The 21,595-nt window shown below is 39.4% G+C and overlaps 1 protein-coding gene across 2 annotated transcripts in view; it reads right to left on the bottom strand.

Annotated features, from left to right (window-relative positions):
* Window positions 1–18,234, bottom strand: part of SLC30A9 (solute carrier family 30 member 9) — an 88,624-nt gene extending 70,390 nt beyond the window's left edge. The window contains exons 1-2 of one of the 2 annotated variants that reach the window (XM_004764078.3): window positions 17,922–18,234; window positions 6,654–6,821 (exon numbers count right to left, since the gene is read on the bottom strand). In XM_004764078.3, coding sequence (XP_004764135.1) covers window positions 6,654–6,821; window positions 17,922–18,033 — 280 coding nt within the window. In that variant the 5' untranslated portion in view covers window positions 18,034–18,234. The remainder of the gene's footprint in view (window positions 1–6,653; window positions 6,822–17,921) is intronic. The other variant, XM_004764076.3, reaches the window with a different exon arrangement.
* Window positions 18,235–21,595: the final 3,361 nt, after the last annotated feature.

Below are 21,595 nucleotides of genomic sequence, written 5' to 3'. Positions count from 1 at the left end.
CTTTCAATCAAGCAATTACTTGCTTTCTAATGGCTAACAAGTTCTAATTTGACCTAAGCAAATTTTGAAAAATTGAGCCCAAAATGAAACCATCAGTAAACAATGTATTTCTAATATAAGAAAATAAACTACCATTTTTATTTCAGTCAGCGGAGAAAAAAGAAACCTGGTCATGGATTTCAATTTCAAACATTCTGTATAGCAGAACCAACATTAAGTGCTTTTGCCTGAATCTATGTTCACCTCAGAAGAGTATTATAACATATTTTTTCCTGAATGGTATGATTTTATCACTTCTTTTCCCATTTCTATGTTCCAATAAATATGCTTATTTCTGGAACTGAGGGACTCATTACACTCTCCATCCCTTCATCTTCTAATAGCAAGCTCTCAATCAATATTCGTCCCTGCAGTTCTCCATCACCACAAGGAAAAGAGAACGAATTGGTTAAAACTGCACAGGAAGCCCAGAGGGAGGATGGGGCTTAGGAAAAAGGATGAAAAACAGGCACTGTAAACACAAGCACAGGTTTCTCTAGGAATCTGTAACATATTCCCCTGTGAAAGGCATCCAACTGAAGAAAAGGTAGTCTTGAAATGTTTATTATTCCTCAAACACTCTCTTCTTCTGACACCATATTCCCCGTGGTTTCCCTCCCACCTCTCCAGGCTGCTCCTTCTGAAGTATTCTCCGCAGGTTTCTCCTCTTTCATCTGCCCCTGACTCACTGGGGATTTCTGTACTGGAAGATCTTATCTCCTCACTCTGAACTCCCTTCCTGAACTGCCCCAGACACACTCATGACTTCAGTTTTCTCCTGGATATAGTTAATAGCTAATCCTAAATCTCTCCCCAAGTTAGAACTCTGCATTCACTCATTTACAAATATTTATTAAACCCCTACTTCGTGCAAACCACTGCTCTAGGCACTGAGTCTCCTGCTTGTATGGGGCTTTAGAAACAAGGAGGGAATGAGAAATAAAAGAAATATTGAAAATATCAATCGGTATTAACTGCTACTCACAGAGAGAATTAAAATTAGGCTAATATTAAAGACTGACTGGGTGGCCACTTTATTTTTTTTTAAGTTTTTATTTATTTATTTGAGAGAGAGAGTAAGGGAGAGCACATGCATACACATACAAGCAAGGCAGAGGGGCAGAGGAAGAAGCAGACTCCCTGCTGAGCAGGGAGCCCCACACAGGGCTAAATCCAAGGACCCTGAGATCATGACTTGAGCCAAAGGTAGACACGCTTAACCAACTGAATGGGTGGCTACTTTAGATGAAATGATTAAAGAATGACTTTGTGCAGAGTTGACATTTTAACTAAGATATAAGTGACCAAAAGGGGTCAGCCATGTGTAGAAGGTCACCTTGGAAAGAGAAAGCACCTAGAGCAAAAGCCCTATGATGAGAACGAGGTTTTTTTATTTACTAAGAACCAAAGGGAGACTGGTTTGGCTGAAGAATAACGAGCATGAAAGAGTAGAAGCCCAGGGAGTAGGCAGTAATCCAGCCAAGAGATGATGAGATGATGATGTCTCACTGCAGAAAAGCAGCACACCCAACTGCCTACCAGTCATCTGTTAAGATGTCACAGAGGCACCTACAGTTCAGATGTCCAAAACTAAATCACCATCTTCTCATTAAAATACACATTCGTTTTGGTATTCCCAATTTTAGCAATCAATGAATCATCTATACAATCATCCAATCCAGTCAGTAACCAGGCACTATGCTTTACTTGATCTTCTTCTCTTTTTCCTAAATTCAATCACCAAGTCCTAATTATTCAGCTCCTAAATCTCCAGTTCATCTACTCACTTAAAAAAAGCATCGCCATTATCTTAATCTAGACCCTCATTTGTAATACTGCTCTCACTCTCCTTCCTTTCCAATGGGTTTTCTAGTAAGCAACTATTATCTTTCTAAAACTTTAAATCTGATCAAGTACTTCCCCTACTTAAAATACTCTAACAGATTCCCAGTGTCTAGAAAACAAAGTCCAAATTCCTCAACAAAACCTTGATCTGACTTTGCTGACCACCTGATATTCATCCCTTGTGCTCTCAAAACTACCAACATCATCACCAGGTCCCATACTCACTAACCTAATCACACTAAAACACTTGCGGTTTTGCCTTTCTCTACCATTCATCACACCAGTACCTACTTTTTTCTTTTAGGTCCCTAACTAGGTAACATTTCCTCATGGAAAAATTTCTCCTTTCTCAATCATTCAAGACTCAGTTCAATACCCCTCTAAGTACTTCTGCAGCACACAGTATTTCCTCCGCCGTGGTATTTACCATGCAGTATTATTTTTGTTTGCTTAACTTTGTTTTAATTTTCATTTTAGTAATAAAGTCAGAGTCATTCTATTTTGCTGCCATATAAAAAGCATTCAATAAATACATCTTGGGGTGCCTGGATGGCCAAGTCAGTTTAGCGTCCAACTCTTGATTCTGACTCACGTCATGATCTCAGGGATGTGGGATAGAGCCCTGAGTCTGGCTCTGTCCTCAGAGCAGAGTCTGCTTATCCCGCTCCCTCTGCTCCTCCCCCTGTTCTATCTCCAAAACGAATAAATAAAAACCCTTAAAACTAAAACACTTCTTGAATAAATAGATGAATAAAGGACTTCATTTTAATGCTGCACAGCAGACTAGATATCCTGGACAAAATCTTTTCAAACACATTGCTAAGCTCACAAAAAATGATGCAAAGAGGGCAAAAACAAAAGGAAAGCTGAACCTCTACAGACTAAGTGAGAACACCAAAGCCAAGCAACCTTTCCCCTGAGATTTCTGTTGAGGTGGGTTTTTTTTTTAAAGATTTTTTTTTTTTTTTTTAATTGACAGAGAGACAGAGACAGTGAGAAAGGGAACACAAGCAGGGCTGGGGGACAGTGGGAGAGGGAGAAGCAGGCTTCCCACTGAGCAGGGAACCTGATGTGGGAGTCAATCCCAGGACCCTGGAATCACCTGAGCCCAAGGCAGAGCTTAACAACTGAGCCACCCAGGTGTCCCTCTGTTGAGGTTTATAGTCTTTGAGCTTCTACTTCCATTGCTGTTAGAGGCATGAGAGATAGGAGAAGATGACTACATTCTATTCCAGATGGAACATCTAACAGGAGACTCCCAGAAAAAAAGCTAGACAGACAGCATAACTGTGAACTTAAAAAAAAAAAAAATTAAAAAAAAGCACACACACAGAAGGGAACAGCAAGAAAGCATGCCAACCTCTCCTTTGGTGTTAAATAGTGGGGATGAAAAACATAAGGCTAAGTCAGCCCTCACACAAGTCTGCAGTCTGAATTCATGCTACCAACGTAGTCTAAAAAGTCTAGCGCAAAGAATTTAAGTTAATTTGGTCCCAGGCTGTACTCCCAGCAGCTAAGTGAGGCACAAGCAAACTATGCAGAAATGCATCTTCAATCCTTCGAATAGTTCCAAAATACTAAACTCCATGGAAAATGAATAATTGTCAATTAAAAAACAAAGACATGGCATCATGAATGAGTGCACAAAGTAAAAAGATAATACAGTAAGAATGAAAAAATTTCAGATGCAATTTTCATTTATAGAATATAAAATAGACACATTTAATATGGTAAGTGATAAAACAGGAGTTTGAAAACTTAAGGAACAAGAAAACAAATAAGCAAGGTGAAAAATAAACAATTTCTAGAAATGAAAAATATAATCATTGAAATTAACAACCCAACATACGGGGTGCCTGGGTGGCTCAGTCGGTTAAGTGTCTGCCTTTGGCTCAGGCTGAGCCCTGCCTCAGGCTCCCTGCTCAGCAGGAAGTCTGCTTCTCCCTCTCCCTCTCCCACTGCTTGTGTTCTCTCTCTCACTGTGTCTCTCTGTCAAATAAATAAAACCTTAAAAACACACACACACACAAACCCAACATACATATCAACCAGTAGACCAGAGGCTAACTAACAAGGGAATTAGCAAACTAGACAGATCTAAAAAAATAATCCAGAATTCAGGCCAGAAAGATAAAGAAATACAAAATACGACAGAGAGATTTAGAGACATGGAAAATAAAGCAAAAAGATCTAACATAATTCTTAGAGTTCCAAAAAGAGATAAAAGATAACTGAAAACTGACTCAGTCAGTGAAACATGTGACTCTTGATCTCAGGGTTTAGAGTTCAACCCCCATGTTGGGTGTATAGATTACTTAAAAATCTTAAAAATAAATGAGCAAAGGGGCATCTAGGTAGCAAAGTCTGGTAAGTGTGAGTGAGACTCCTGGTTTCCGCTCAGGGTGATGAAATCAACCTGCACACCAGACTCCACATCTACTTAGGTTCTCTCTCTGTCTCCCTCTGACACTCCCCATGAGCTTGCTCAATCTCTCTCTCAAATAAATAAATCTTTAAATAAATAATACATTTTTTAAAAAGAGAGAGAACCAAGAAAAGGTAATAGTGACAGAGAATTACAGAATACTACTAATCCTCAGTTCCTGGAAGCCCAACAAATCTCAAGCAGGATAAATACACAGAAATACATACCTAGTATGCAGAAATACATACATAGTATAATTGCAGCTTACACCAAAGAAAAAGACTTTCAAAATAAAGTTAATCAAATTTAAAAAGCAATAAAATAGAAAAAACATGAGAACAAAAGCATGATATGGACTTCTCAACAGCAACAGAACCCAAAAGACACTGGAATAACATCTTAAATTGCCTTTACCATAAAAAGATCCTCACCTAAAGGAACTTGTATAAGATGTACTACATCAGACAGAAAGACCAGAGAAATAAGAAAAGGTGGTTAACAAGGATTTTAGAGATATTTGAACAAATAATGATGTATATTGTATAGAGGGAATAAATCAGAATAGACACAAAATACTAGCCAATAAATAGCATGTGAGTTGGGAGAAAGTGACCAGAATTAAAGGATTCTAAGTTCTTTATATTTTTCAGAAACAAATGTTAAGCTTTTTTTTTCCCCATACAAAACAGACTTTATTTATTTATTTATTTTGGCTGGGTAGAGCATACTTTATTGGTGTTCATAACAATGTAGGGCTCTCCAAGCCTCTCCTTTTCTTCAAGGAGTAGAAACTATGGAGGTTGGGAGATTCTCAGTGTATTGGGGATAAGTTATGGCAAATACTTCTCAGCAGCTGAGGGCCTCTCTCTTCCTCTGCTCTCACTGAGGGTGGTGGTTTAGAGGGCTCTTACTCCCTGAAGGCCATGAGGATCATAACATCCACCACCCGGTTGCTGTAGCCAAATGTACTGTCATACCAGAAAAGGAGCTTGACAGTGTGGTCACTGAGAGCAATGCCAGTCCCAGCATCTAAGGTAGAAGAGCAGGTGTCATTGTTAAAGTCACAGGAATGTTAAGCTTTTTAATTACCTGTAGACTGTGAGGTACACAGAGTATTTAACTCCCAAGCTAGTGCATGTATGTGTGTGCACATGGGGGAGAAAGGATAACGCAGAGAGAAAAAAGAAAAAAAAAGGCAAAAAAGAAGTTTAAAAAAAAAAAAACAAAAACAAAACCAGGGAAGCCTGGGTGGCTCAGTCAGTTAAACATCTGCCTCAGCTCAGGTCATGATCTCAGGGTCCTGGCATCAAGTCCCACATCAGGCTCCCTGCTCAGCTGGAAGCCTGCTTCTTCCTTTACTTCTGCCTGCCTGTGCGCTCTCTCTCTCTCTGACAAATGAATAAATAAAATCTTCAAAAAATTAAATTAAATTTAAAAAAATTTTTAAAAACCCACAAGGAAGCTCATGAGACAATGGCAGAAATATGCTCAAATATATTAGTAATAACAGTAAATATAAACAAACCAAATTTCTAATTATTAGACAAAGATTCAAATCAGGACAAAAAAGGTTAAAATTAAAGGATGGGAAAACAGGCAAATACTAATAACATCTGGTAGAGACACTAAAAAAAAAGAGTTGTTACATAAAAAGAAAGGGTGTAATGCATCAGTGTTATGTAATGACTCTAAATGTTTATGTATCTAATAACATAGCTACAAAATAAATAAAGCGAAATTTTAGGGACAACTGTTGAAGGAAAGTCTGTCAAATCCACCAGAGCTATGGTGGCTTAAACACCTACTTTAGAAGAAAAGGAAGGTACGGAATTAATGAACAATATAGCTATCTGATCATTTAAAAATGAATGACAGAATAAGCACAAAGAAAACAGGAGGATATAACTAAAGTAAGAATAAAAATTAACCAAACAGGAAACAAACATACAATATAAATATTCAAAGTAAAAAGATACTACTTGGAAAAATAAGAAAATGGACAGAGTTCTGGCAAAATTAATCAAGAAAATGGCAAACACCATTAAGAATGAAAAAAAAAAAGATAAAGCTATAAATGCTGAGACTATTATGAACTTGATGCCAGTAAATTAAAAATTTAGTTTAAGTGGACAAATTCCCAGAAAAAAATAGAACTTACCAAAACTGAGTCAAAAGCAGAAAAATTAGAAGAAAGTAAATTAGCAGTTTAATAGCTTTCCACAAAGTAAACATTAACCCAGATAGTTTTATACATAAGTTCTATCAAACATTCAAGGGACAAATAATCTTACACAAGCTATTTCAGTATATAGAAAAAAAATGATTTTAAAAGATTTATACACACCTGTTTCATCAAATGATGGTACTTTTTCCACTCTGAGAGTCTGTGATCCCTGTCCTTCCTTCTGAACATTTGTGGAGTATGACTTCACTTGACTCAGTGTACAAATAAATGGGTGACTATAGCGAACCATGTTTGAAAAGCTTCCCAATGTCACTACATTCTGCCATTCTACCAAAAAAAAAAAAAAAAAATAATGTCAAACAAACTCACAACAAAAATTTTATACCCAATAAAACATACCTACTATGGTAGAAAGAAAATAATTTTACAGAGTAACAATAAAACTTTCATTCTGCTAAATACCCAAAAGCACATGCCAACCCACCCTCTCTGTAGAGGTGTTTCATTGACCCCTATGTGTATGGAGACTATGCTTTGTAAAGAAAAAATAATAATATTCTTATTCTCTAATTTGTAAATTTATCTATATGGGAAATTTTATTTTTAAAAGTCTTTAGATTTTATTCATTTATTTATTTGAGAGAGCATGCACGATCAAGAGCAAAGGGAGAGGCAGAGGGACAAGCAGATTCCTCATGCAACCTGACAAAGGGCTCGATCTCACGACCCTGAGACCATGACCTAAGCCAAAGTCAGATGTTTAACCTACTGAGCCCACCCAGGTGCCCCTGGAAACTTAAAATATGTAAAATCAGATAAGACATTCTCATCATTCACCTCTTCTGAAACATCTCTGACATATGATACTTCTTATTTTGTATATGCTGGTTACATGTTAAAAAATGTTGGCATAATGTACTTTTCAGAGTAGAGAACTCTGAGAGGGAGGAGGTAAGGAGGGCTTCCTCCTCAAAATTACCCTGTGTCCTTCTGCTAGCTAGATTTATTCCTCTTTCATTTCACAATCAATAAGTGAATTATATTAATCAGTCATTCATACTGTCACTGATTTTTTTTAATCAGATAATTAGATCAACATTTGGTGAGATCCCTCAGTACACAGGAATTCTAATTGAAGGAAGAATAGAAGACTAATTACAAAGCACTTCAGCTGCTGCATCTGGTTGACTGTGGGCTTTGGAGGGCTGAAATACTGAAGAAAAATATATTCCACACTTGCACTGAAGTGGCAGAAAACTAAATCTGTCTTTACTTTCATGTGACCCTCTTTCTCTCTCTTTTTTTTAAAATTATGAGTACTAGACCTTGAACATCTTGTGAATAATTTACATATTTTTTAAAGTGTTAGCTGAAATAATGAAGGTATATCATTAGAGATAGTCAAGTTTTTCCTGAGTGAAGGGTTATGCATTTAAGGGCTGGAACTTTTCTTTCTTTCCTTTTTTTTTCCCCCTAAGTAATCTCTCACCCAACTGGGGGACTGAACTCCACCTTGAGATTGAGGGCCATGTGCTTTACCTACTGAGCTAGCCATGCACCCTGAGGGTGAAAGTTTTCTAACTGCTTAATAATGATCTTCCAGGGGCACCTGGGTGGCTCAGTGGGTTAAAGCGTCTACATTCAGCTCAGGTCATGATCCCAGGTCCAAGTTCCCAAGGTCCTGGGATCGAGGTCCACATCAGGCTCTCCGCTCAGCAGGGAGCCTGCTTCCTCCTCTCTCTCTCTCTCTCTCTCTCTCTGCCTGCCTATCGGCCTCCTTGTGATCTCTGTCAACTTACTGTTTCCCTTATTTGGCAAATAATTGTTGAAGGCCCAGTATGTTTTGGGGCATTTGCCTCTATTTTTTTAAAGGCTTACTCTTACACTAAAGTAAAGCAAATATAATAATGCACCTCCTTGCACATTAAAATGTGTAGCCTAGGGGTGACTGGGTGGCTCAGTTGTTAAGCTCTGCCTTGGGTTCAAGTCATGATCCCAGGGTCCTGGGATTGAGTCCTACATTGGGCTCCCCACTCAGCGGGGAGCCTGGTTCTCCCTCTCCTCTGCTTGCTGCTCCCCCTACTTGTGTTCACTCTTTCTTTCTCTGGCAAATAAATAAATAAATATTTTTAAAAAAGTAAAATCTGTTACTATTAGCCAAATCAGTGAAGCAAGGACTAAAGCAAATTTTCCTAAGAAACGCACCCTCCAGAAAAGCATCCTGTTTACCGTGGCCACTGGTGTTGTCAGTCCAATCCAAGGTATCTTTTATGATTATTACCTAACAAAGCCAACATGCCACCAATGCTTTTTTTCCACCCACTGATACAATGCTTTTATAAGCTGTGCTAAAGTGTTTAAAGAGAGACTACTCAAGTCTTTTTTTTTTTTAAGATATTATTTATTTGTCAGAGAGAGAGAGAGAGAGAGAGAGCGCGCGTGCAAGCACACAAGCAGAGGGAACATCAGGGAGAGGGACAAGCAGGCTCCCCTCTGAGCAAAGAGTCTGATGCAGGACTCAATACCAGGACCCCAGGATCACGACCTGAGCCAAAGGCAGATGCTTAACCGACTGTGCCATCCAGCTGTCCCTACTTCACAGTTGAAAAAATCCTCCCTCAGAATATAAATATTTCCGGGGCACCTGGGTGGCTCAGTGGGTTAAGCCTCTGCCTTCAGCCCAGGTCATGATCTCGGGGTCCTGGGATCGAGCCCCGCATCTCTCTCTGCTCAGTGGGGAGACTGCTTCCCCCTCTCTCTCTGCCTGCCTCTCTGCCTACTTGTGATCTTTCTCTGTGTCAAAAAAAAAAAAAAAAAAAAAAAGAATATAAATATCTCCATGATTTGATTCTAGATTTTTTCAAGGTTCTCCTTAGTTCTTCAAACATATGCAGAGGTAGGAAAAAACAGTACAATAAATGGCCAGGTGCTCATTGCCCATCTTCAGCAATTATCAACTCATGGTGAACCTAGTCTCATATCTACCTGCACCAATACTTCCTCACCTCCATGTTAATTTGATGCAAATCTCAGACATAAAATTATTTATATGTTTATTTATAAAGACTTTATTTATTTGAGGTAGAGAGCACAAGCTGCAGGAAGGGTCAGAGGCAAAGAAGGATGGGGACTCCCCATTGAGCAGGGAGCCCAACGTGGGGCTTAATCCCAGAACCCTGGGATCATGACCTGAGCCAAAGCCAGACGCTTAACTTACTGAGCCACCCAGGCACGCCTCAGACATAAAATAATTAAATTCATAAAATTTTCCATATGTATTCTAAAAGACAAGAACTAAAAAACACAGCCAAACGACCATGATAAAAAATAAGCAATGCTTTATATCATCAAATATCATCAATTTCCAACTGTTGCAAGTGTTATAATTTTTTGTGTATAAACAGATCCTAATAAGATCCATTTACTATTGTTGACTGAGATGTCTTCTGAGTCTCCTGAAAGCCACAGGATGTATTTTTTTTTTTTATTTTTTTTTCAACACAGGGCCTGAACCCATAACCCTGAGATCAAGACCTGAGCTAAGATCAAGAGTCACTCAGTCACCGACTGAACCACCCAGGTGCCCCCAGGATGTCTTTTTTTTTTTTTTAAAGAGCCATTTTTAAATTGAAGAAATCAAGTTATTTACCTTAAATTTTTGTCCTGGTAGTTTTCCAATCTGAATTTTCCTGACTTAATTCCCATGGTGTTGTTTAACCTGTTCTTCTGTATTTTCTATATAAATCCATGGATGTGAAGGTTTTATCTAAGTTCTAATTCTTTTTATTAGAACAAACACTATTTACTAAGCAGTGATGAGTTCTGGGACGCCTGACTGGCTCAGCTGGTATAGTTAGCAGCTCCTGATCTCACCGTCTTGAGTTTGAGCCCCATGTTGGGCCTAGAGCCTACTTTAAAAAAAAAAAAAAAAAGCAGTGGAAGTGTTTTCATCAAGTACCACATATTTGGTTGTCTTTCTTTATTTGTGTAGTATCTGCTATTGTTCAGTGCCCAGAACCATTTACCCATTAGGTGGGTATAAAATGGTGATATTCAAATTTTACCACTTCTTCATTTGTCAGAATACTTCAAAAAGAAAATTCCCCACATATATGTGGTCACTCAGCAGTACAGTTTACAAGAAAATCAGACTAAATTTTCTCCTTACTTACCAGTTCTCAAAATAATGAGTTCACTACATACTATCCTGAAGTAGTGACACAGTAATTTGTGTATGTATCATTTTGTAGATTTAAACATTATTTGATCTATTTCAATCCATTTTAGTTGCTCCGATTAATGGTCAAATGGTCCCATTTTTGGCCAAAAGGGTCTCTTCAAATTGACTCCTGCATTCTTTAGACACTAACCTAGAAATAACCTTGCTAGCTGTCCCAAAAAGTCCTTAATTTTTAACCTCAGTAGAATTTCAGGTATCAGCAACTTCAAAAGTACACATCAGGCATTAATGCAAGATCAAAAACTGCAAAAACTTGAAGAATACATTACCGTCTTTAACATTTTATATTCTAAAAAATATATAGGACCACATTTGATTCAATAAGCCAAATATAATATCTAAAACACAGCAACTGAAAGACAACCATTTAAAAAAAAAAAAAAAAAAAGGAAACACGCAGGTGCCTGGGTGACTTAGTCAGTTAAGCGCCTGCCTTTGGCTCAGGTCATGAAGGGCTCCCTGCTTTGCAGGGACTCTACTTCTCCCTCTCCCTCTGCTTGTGCTTGCTCTCTCTCTCTCTAATAAATAAAATCTTCAAAAAAAAAAAAAGAAAGAAAGAAAGAAAGAAAGAAAGAACCATTTTTAAATCAATTACTGAATTCATTAGTTAATACTAGGATGCAGAAAAACAGTTTTAAAAAAATAGTACCCACCACTAATATATCCTTTCTTCAAGGTAACATCTAAAATAAGCTACACACAGAAGATTAATCTTTTTGAAAGTTTGGTGCTCACAGTTCTATGGGCTTGGACGAGGACTTCTCATCACTGTATATATATAAGAGCTGTATCTTCATCAGGACTGCAGAGAGACTCTTATCTTGTCAATCAAGTTACAACAATCAGTCCTCTCTGCCTTTTTTACTGTTATTGCCTCTGTAGCTCCTCACAATCACTGCTGATAAGCACTTGTCTCCTCTCTCCAATCTGGTTTGTCACCTACCATTTCCTCTGGCTTTAAGAGGAAATTTGGCCCTCTTTTTCACACTACAACAAACAACAAAAGAAACTCTGTCTCATGCAAACTGACGATTCTATCTTCTGGATATGCTGCTCCTGCAATAACCATAACTATAAACAAAAAGATTTCTTGCAGTTTGTGCAGTTTCATCACTGGCTCATTTAAGGGCTAGAGACTCAAAATTGTAGCTTACACCTTCTAAAGATCAATCTCTTTACTTAAAAGACTATTTCAGTAGTTTTGCCCCCAAATTCCTAAAGCACTGACGTTGATCATGTTATACTTAATTTTATAAGAGGTTAGTGTGAACTTAAAATACACAATAATAAGCAGAGTAGCACAGCAGAGGCATGCTGGGCCCATTAAATACACAATAATATGCAAAAATTGTTCTTTGTGGTAATATTTATCATGGCAAAAACTGGAAAAAACTTAAACATTTCCTAATAGAAAAATAATTAAGTTATGAGAGGTCCCTACATTTTCACTGTGTATATATTTAAATCTTTTAAGAATGTGGGAAAATATTCATCATGCTGCATTTAAAAAAAAGGAAGAGACAAAACAACATAGTGGGATTTCAACTATTAAAAATGAGGCTAGCGGGGGTACCTGACTGGCTCAGTCAGTAGAGCATGTGACCCCTGATCTTAGGGTTGTGAGTTTGCACCCCATACTAGGTGCAGAGCCTACTTTTTAAAAACGCGACTGGGGAAATATCTAGATTATGCACAATTTTTACTCTATAACACTTTGCTGTACTTTCAAAAATGCCTAAGTTTTTAAAAACTAAGAATGTAGTCATTGCTAAATTACTTCTATTATTATTACTACTAATATTAACAGTATCTACTTTATTTTAATTCTTTCGGCTAGCCAAAAATGCAGAAAAATCTTTTGTGCCTATCATCTACCAAGCGAAGTGTAACCTAGATCAGGTAGCTCAGCCTTGAGGACTATTACTGACGTGATTTTTATCCACCAATAGGGAAGTTCTGTTTTTTGGTTTTGGGTTTTTTTTTTTTTAAGAATATGAGATCGGGGCAACTTCCTGCACTGCCTCTTGGTATACATTTCTATTGCACTTAATTCTTATTAATATTTGCTTAGACAAATAAAAACAACAATATCTAATATATTCAGGGTTGACCAAGTGCCACTGTCCAAAATACTTCACCTCTATTACCACATTGTATAATTTATATTCCAAAACATACCTCAAAGCAATCTACTTCCCTCCATCTTCATTGCTAGCTACCAAGGCCTTGCCACAGCCTTGTCTGCCTAGCAACTCCCAAAAGATCTCTTTAATTCACGCTCTCCTTTCCAAACCCATTTTCCACAAAGTAGACTGCTATTTTTACAATATTGCCTTTTAGGGCGCCTGGGTGGCTCAGTCAGTAAAGCGACTGCCTCCGGCTTGGGTCGTGATCCCAGGGTCCTGGGATCGAACCCCGCATCGGGCTCCCTGCTCAGTGGAGAACCTGCTTCTCCCTCTCCCTGTGCCTACCTGTGCTCACTCTCACTCTCTCTGTCAAATATATAAATAAATTATATGTACATATAATTTATTTATATATTTATAATTTATTTATATATGTGTATATGTGTGTGTGTATATATAGCCTTTTAAACCTATGGCCTAAAAGGCTCCAGTACCTCTCAAACTTCATTTCATATCCTCCCCTCCCTTACCCGAGCCACAGCAGTTTTCTTTTCTGCTCCTGAATACTAGTAGTCTGGTCTCTAGGGTTCCTGTTTGCTCTACCCAGATTGCTCTTCACCACAGATCTTCACCTGGCTTGCTCATTTTCATTTTTCAAGACTTGACTCAGTCACTGCTTCCTCAGCATATCTAAAGAAATGGCCTCTCGTAGCTACTTTCTAGCCCATCACCCGGTTTACTTCTTTCCTAGCACTCAGCCATGTTTTCTCATTCCTGGTATCTGCCCAATAAAGGAGGATACTATGTCTGTCTTCTTCAGCAGCTCAGCACCAGCAACAGTGCCTCAGACCTCTTTGCTGAACCAAACCTCAACGCACTAAAAGTTAGGAGGAACATAGTATAGTTAGCCTCATTTTACAGCTACAAATCCTATCATTAACTTGAACTACATAGAATCATGGTGTCAGCCTGCCAGAATGGTCTTTTGTTAGTTCTTCAAAGGGTGGGGGTGGGGTGGGGGGCACAACAAAACAAAATTCTTGTCAGATTAGAGACAAGAGTAAAATACAAAAATTTAATTTATACTTTTTACTTAAAGCTACACTTCTATTAACCTCAGATTTAAGCAAAAGCATGTGTCCATTAATTTGGTATACTGTACTTAAAGGAGAAGCCTCCCATCTCAAATTTTTGCCAAATGAGGCAAGGCATAAATATATGAAAAATAAAGTAAGTGTTCTATGAAAAGTCAGAGAAACTTAAAAAGGAAATATTTACTACAGAAATAAGTCACATTTTTATAATGCAAAAGGATTATGTTTATTATAGATTGTTTGAAAAATACAGTTAATAAAAAAATTTTTCTAGAGAAACTTATTGTTAATAGCACAGTATATGTTAATAGCACAGTATATATTCTTTCTTTTTTTTAAGATTTTATTTATTTATTTGACAGAGATCACAAGTAGGCGGAGAGGCAGGCAGAGAGAGAGAGGAAGGGAAGCAGACTCCCTGCCGAGCAGAGAGCCCGATGCGGGACTCGATCCCAGGACCCTGAGATCATGACCTGAGCCGAAGGCAGCGGCTTAACCCACTGAGCCAGCCAGGCGCCCAGCACAGTATATATTCTTAACCATACTTTTTTCTACTTTTACCTAATAGTATAAAAGCATTTTCCCGAAGCGCCTGGGTGGCTCAGTGGGTTAAGCCACTGTCTTTAGCTCAGGTCACAATCCTGGAGTCCAGGGATGGAGTCCCACATCAGGCTCCCTGTTTGGCAGAGAGTCTGCTTCTCCCTCTCACCCTCCCCCACCTCATGTTCTCTCTCTCATTCTCTCTCTCATACAAATAAATAAAACATATATATTTAAAAGCACTTTCCCGTCACTATTCTTCTAAATTGATTTTTTTAATGTTGCATGTATCAACAGCCCATAATAAAGGCACCATAATATACTTGTTTCCAACTCTCTATAACCATAAATGTTATCAATTTATTACTATGAATAATGAACTTGTGCATACATTATAATACCCATCTGATTATTTTTTTATATAGTTTTAAATAGAATCACTCGGGGGTGGTGGGGGCAGCACCTGGGTGACTCAGTCAGTTAAGTCTCTGCCTTTGGCTCAGGTCATGATTTCAGGGTTCTGGGATTGAGCCCCATGTCAGGCTCTGTGTGGAGTGTGCTTGTCCCTGTCCCTCTGCTCCTCCCCCACAACCCCCTCCCCAAGCTCTTTCTCAAATAAATAAAAGCTTTTAAAAAAATAGAATCACTGGGTCAGAAAGTATAAACCTTTAAAGTTTTTTTTTTTAAAGATTTTACTCACTCATTTGACACAGAAAGAGCACACACATATAGGTGGCGCAGCAGGCAGAGGGTGAAACAGGCTCCCAGATGAGCAAGGAGCAGGATTCGGGGCTCCTTGATCCCAGGACTCTGAGATTATGACCTGAACCAAAGACAGAAGCCTGACTGAGCCACCCAAGCACCCCTAAAGTTCTTTTCATAAAAGAATAACTGACCACCAGAACACTGAATTATATGTCCCAATCAATAGAAAAAGAGAGTTCCTGCTTTCCTGCACCCTCAATATGAGTTATCAATATGAAAAAATAGCCAATGTAAGACAGGCAATGAGTAGCAAATCCTTGGGCTTTTATTTCTACGCTTATTGGTAAGTATGGTACATTTTACATTTTTATATGCCATCTGAACTCCCTTATGAACTCATTCATATTCTTCACCCATTTTTTTTTAAACTGGAAGATACACTGGTATGTAAGAATTCTTCATAAATTAGGGATACTAATTTTATAACTGCCCTGTCCAGTACAGTAGTCACTGTTCACTGAGCCCTTGAAATGTGACTATTCTGAACTAAAATGTGCTAAATGTAAAATACACACTGGACTTCGAAGGTTTAGTACAAAAAGATGATGTAAAATATCTCAAAAATTTGATCTCGATTACATATTTAAGTATTTTTAATATACTGGATAAAATAATATTAAAATTAATTATTAAACTAAATATTAAAATTAATGATCTGTTTTTACTGTTTCACATATGGCTATCAGACAACCCAAGATCACATACGTGGCTCATGTTATCTTTCTTTTGGATGGCAAGGCTCTACAATACTATTTTCCTTTTCACCTTTAAACTGAGCTTTCAGTGTATAGGCATTTCTCATTTTTAAGTATGCAGATAAAGCAAGAATTTCCCTTACGGTTTCCTTCTCTCCTTATTCTTTGTAAGTATACCCCCTCTGCCATACAAGAATTTTAGAAGCATAAATTTTATTTCTTGACAAAGAAAAACATCTGTTTTTAGATTATTTTTCCCCGAAAATTTTCAGATATCACTTTCTCCTTTCATGCATCTGACTTAAATAGTACCCTTTCCTAATGCTTTTTAATTTTACGATAATGGTTGTCCTTTTAAAAACTGTTTCAGTTATTATTGGAACTAAATTTTCACAAAGGAGGTTATTTTTAAAACCTACTACGTGTTAAGTGTGAAAACACATCTTAATTTTCTGGTGATAAACATTCCAAAGAACTTTGCAAAGTCATCCTGACCAAAGAAATAGGTACTTATTATCTGTGGTTCACAGACGGGTGAAACAAAGAGTACATAATTTTTGGTATGAAGGATGGCTATTATTACTATATAATTACAAATTACACAATTTCAAGTCCTTTCTACCGACTTAGAAGACAGGTTACCCAGCATACCTAACTTAAGTGTAAAATGCCAAAATTGCTGGGTAAATAGAATCAACTATGCTAGAAAGTTTACTTGAGGATTTCTGGAGTATGGTATAATCAGAAGATTCATTTTGTTCGTAAGAGAACCAGCTGTATTGCCAATATAGAAAAAAAAAAAAAAAAAAACCACCTCTACGTTTCTATCCCCACCAAAAAGTCACAGAACATGATGTTAAAATTAACCATTCTGAAATTTTAAAAGCTTTTACATTTACTGCAAATAAACGATACTAATATATTCTCATTTATTTTCACAGTACAGGTGTCACTATAACTTGTTACTTTTAAACTTGGTTGACTGGACTACAAGTTCTAACTTCTACTGCCACGCCACAAGCATGCTACAAGCTTTTTCAAACATGAATTTTTGGAAAATGTTATCTGTAAACACTCTATGCTCGAGAATCTAAGGAATTAGACTAGGGGCGGATTTGGTTCTGTTTTTCTCTCTGTTTTCGAGGGGTCAAGCTATTATGGCATCCCAAGCTATGGCAAAAACGTAGGTAAGCCGGACTAAAACTTACAAATTCAATGCTATTTTGGAAACTGCGGGACAACTTAAATTTGAGTAAGAAAAGAGTGTTTAAGGAGAGGGATAAAAATTCTCGTCAACCACGTTTTTCTGGGTTACCGCTCCATTACACACGCTTTCACCGTAAAGATCGTTCAACGAAACTGAACACTTAGCTTGCTTTATGATCCAAAACTGGATTCATTCAATGACTGTGGCATGGTCGTATCCTCACACTTAAGAGTGATTCGTAAATGATGAGTAGCACCCCCATCCCTCACTCCCTCCTTCCTTTTTAGGACATTTAAGGGAAAAAGTTAGGAGAACGGGAAAAGGAGCAGGGCAAGAAAATCTGTTGAGCCAAAAGCGCTCAACGAAGGGGAGCCGATGAACTCGAAAGATCCTGGCACTTTTAGGTTTCCGTAATTTCTCATTGCCTGGGGGAAAGGGGCTGACATTAAAGGACACCGCGACGCGCACGTAGCATTTTATCTGCTACAAATGGTTGGCTTCAAGTATGTGACCCGGCCCGGGAGCTACCGGCCAGTTTCCATGGGAGTTGTGCTAGGGCCCTGGGGAAAACCAGGGTCTGGGAGAGCTGTCAGAGGTCTCTGCCACCCGGGCGAGCTGAACTGCAAAGACACAGACCCAACAGGAAGGTTCTGGGGTTGGAGAAGGTCAAGCGGCCGAAATGCCCGAGGCGAGGCGCCGAGCTCGGCCTGCTCCTCCAGGCCGGCTGCCGCGGAGTCAGCGGCCGAGGCGGGACACTCACCCTGGCGCTCGCTGGAGCCGTGGGCCGCCGCCCTGCAGCGCAGATGGAGCCGGCAGAGGGAGGTCCAGCTACACCTGTGGGCCGCAGTGGCGGCGGCCAAGCCCGGTAACATCCTGGCGGGGCAAAGGCCCCCACTCGGACACCACCTCCTGCCTCCGCGACGCCGCGGGGAACAACTGACTCCATAGACTGGACACCGGGTAATACTCACGCCTGCGCCGCCGTAGGCGGCCTCACTGACCCGGAAATGGTAACAGCGTTTATCGGCGCCTGCCGGGCAGGCGGCGGAAGTGACGTAACGAGGAACACAAACCCTGAGCCCGGGTCTCCGCCGAGCGAGACGGGCGGCGTGGGCAGGGCGTGGCTGCAGTCAGGGTTGGTGTCCGCCGTTTGTTTGTTGTTTTTTTGTTTTGTTTTGTTTTTTCGCAGCATCTGTGTCTTTTACTTTCGGTGGAAAGCATCGCGTAACTTGTTTTCATCGAAACGGGGCAGCTTTGGGAGAAGTGACAGGGACTTCTCCGGCGTCTGCCTGCTCCTGTTTTCTGAGCGCACGGGAGCGGTGGTGGTGGAAGTGGGAAGACAGGTGGGAAGGAAGGATGCTGGCCTTCTCTACCGCGTTCGGAGCCCTCCCGGGTGAGCCGAAGCGGCAGCTCACCTGCGGAACTCGCTACTCTCCGGACCTGGCCGCAGTACTTGGTTCTCTTTTGTAAGACCCCTTCGTGTAGCCGGTGCCTGAAGGCAGGCACTCGCTTTGGGATCGGTATGGCCGTGCTAACCTCTGAACCTCCGAGTCTCGTGTGTAATGTAGTAAAGTCAGACTAGCATGTGTTCACGATTTGCCCGAGTAAACGGAGAGGTGCAGCCTTCGGAGCAGGAGCCAGTCTGGTGCTAGGGAGAGAGAGACAGGAACGATATTCACCGCGGTAAGCACCGCGGCGTTTACCCCGGACACGCGAGTCCACGTCTCAGCGCAAACTCGGGAGAGGCTTTCCTTAACTGCTCTGGCTGTGTGTGGTAGGGCTGGTTATTTTCTACCCGGTTGCCTTGTATATTTTCTTCAGATGCTTATCAGTATTCGAAATTATCAGTGTATTTTTTTTTTTAATTTTCTGTCTCTCAGAATCGAAAATAAGCGTCAGGATACTGGAATTTTAGGTTTTGTACATTTGCTTTTTCCAAGGGTGTCAAACAGTAGCTGGTACAACCAATCAATGGCATGGTCGTTTGTTTTGAAACCAATCTGAGTAGCTCAACTATGTTACTACATAGTAGTTATTTCAAAGGGAAATAAATGAGCATGTTCCTAATTTTGAGAGAATCAAGTCTTTTTTGCTAATTGAGATAGCCAGATTAGTGAAGTCATAGTGATGAAATTATCACAAGAATGGTAAAGTTAACTTCTATGACAAACATAGTTTAAAACGTTAAATGGTCAGGGTACCTCAGTGGCTTAGTTGATTAAGGCCCCACTTTTTTTCCCCTTAAGTTTTGGTGTTTGTGTGTGTTTGTTTGTTTGACACAGGGCGTGAGAGAACCAAAGGGAGGCTGTGGGGGGTGGGGGGGGGGCGCAAGAGAGAGGAGCCAGATGAGGCCCAATGACCGGACACTGGGATCATGACCTGAGTCAAGGCAGACACCCAACCTACTGAGCCACCCAGGTGCCCCTAAAGTGGCCCACTCTTGATTTCAGCTCAGGTCATGATCTCGGGATGGTGGGATGGAGCCCTCGCCCTCTGCTCCTCTCCTGCAGGACTCTCACCCCCCCCAAACAAAAATCTTTAAAAAATAATAATTTTACCACTTACTTGATTCCCTTCCTTCTCTTAAAAATATTAAGTGGATATATAAAAATGCTGTGCCATAAATATTCATAACCTCAAGATTACTCAAATACTTGCATATTACTGGAACGTTCTTATCTCTTCCTTGTAAATAGATCTTAACAGAAATTCAACTTTAGGATATAAAATACGTAAAGGCTTAGCTCTTATTTTATGTAAATATCCATTGACCTTCACTATAATGCTTACCTGCTTTGGATTCTTAAAGTAGCCCCTGGTTTCTTAACTTGGATACTGCATTAATTTTGATAAAACTCCAGAAGCCTTGACTTGCCAAATAAATTTGAGGAACACAGCAGATTATGCTGAGTTTTCTTGTTTATGCCTCAAAATGCTCTGTCAAATAAGGTCTCCATGGACTTGCATTAAAATATTTCTGGAGCTGTCTTGGTATTTAGACCTATATTGTTATTATATACTTGTCCTGCTGGACAGTCCTCAAAATTTCCCCAAGTGCTGAAAATTGAAGCAATCTGTATTAGAGCTCCTTGGGAGAATTTCCTGTGATCCTAAATGAGAAATCCTATCCTTACCAAGAGATTTTGCCTTACTGCTCCACTCAGACACATTCAGCAGCTGCCTATATGTATTAAATGGATTAGATTCCAATATCATGGAGCTTATTTTCTATCAAACAAGACAGAAAATTTCAAAATAAACTCAAGATTTCAAATAGTGATATTATTAGGGGTGCCTGGGGGGCTCAGTCAGTAGAGCATGCGACTCTTGATCTTGGGGTTCAGTTTGAGTTCCATGTTTGGGGTAAACCCCATGTTGGTTTACTTAAAAAATGATGTTATTAGTAATAATGTTGATCATTTACTAATCGCCACACTCTCCACATGCATTATCTCATTCATAACACTTGAGCAAGTTATAGATAAGGAAACTAAGGCAGAAATCTTGCTTTTAACCACGCAGGTTACTTTCCAAATCAGTGGGTTTTATCCTGTGGGTGAAAATACCAGGTCTTTCAAATGATCTGAATGAAAACATGATCTTTTATCTCCTGAAATGTAGGTCAAGAGAGCATGTCCCTACATTTCTTAATGTATGATCAACATGATCATACATACAGCTTCAAATAAATAGTTTCATGAGGATTTATGATATAAATAGATGCCTAAATGTAGATAATTATTAAGTCAGAGAGATGGAAATAGAAGTAGGAAAGGAGTGAACTGTCATTTGATTATTAGCATATACCACAACACCTGCAGGGTTTTCCATGAACTCTGAAGAAGTTCCTACATCTTTCAGGAATTTGCTTCCGTAATTGAGCTGACTGTTTCTTGGTTTCACCTTGTCTATTGCTTTGGGAAAACAGTGATTCTGATCATGAGACAAACTTGGCCATTTATTTGGAAAATTGACTTAGTCCATTGCAATATAAAATGAGTGGTTCTATCATGAGGTATGCTAAGAACACAAATTTAATTTTGAATCCATCTATCTGTGGGCATCATGTTTGTTTCGTGCAGGATTGGGGGTGGAGGGAGCTTGCCCACCTAAACACTTCAAAAAGAAAATGGCATACATGTGGCTAAAAGGGAGACTCCCTGGCCAGAGCCGAGTGTGTCAGCGCCTGCTGTACAAACGTAGTCAGAAGCAGTGTGGGTCTGCACACACATAGTCTGTATGTATAGGCAAACATCTGCATAAGTAAAGAAAGTGAAATGTGAATTTGATATGATGTCTGACCGGGCTGCTAATCCTCCTCTCCATTTTTCAGAGCTGTTGAGTGATTTTCCCAAGACCACTCAGCAAGGATGGGCTAGAACACGGAATCAGACACAGGTCCTCTGACTCCAAATCTATGTGTGTGCGCATGGG

Source organism: Mustela putorius, unplaced genomic scaffold (genome assembly GCF_011764305.1).
Source record: "Mustela putorius furo isolate JIRA1106 unplaced genomic scaffold, ASM1176430v1.1 tig00000083_pilon_pilon_pilon, whole genome shotgun sequence".
NCBI classification, from domain to species: Eukaryota; Metazoa; Chordata; class Mammalia; order Carnivora; family Mustelidae; genus Mustela; species Mustela putorius.
This window is presented reverse-complemented; position numbering and strand designations above follow the sequence as displayed.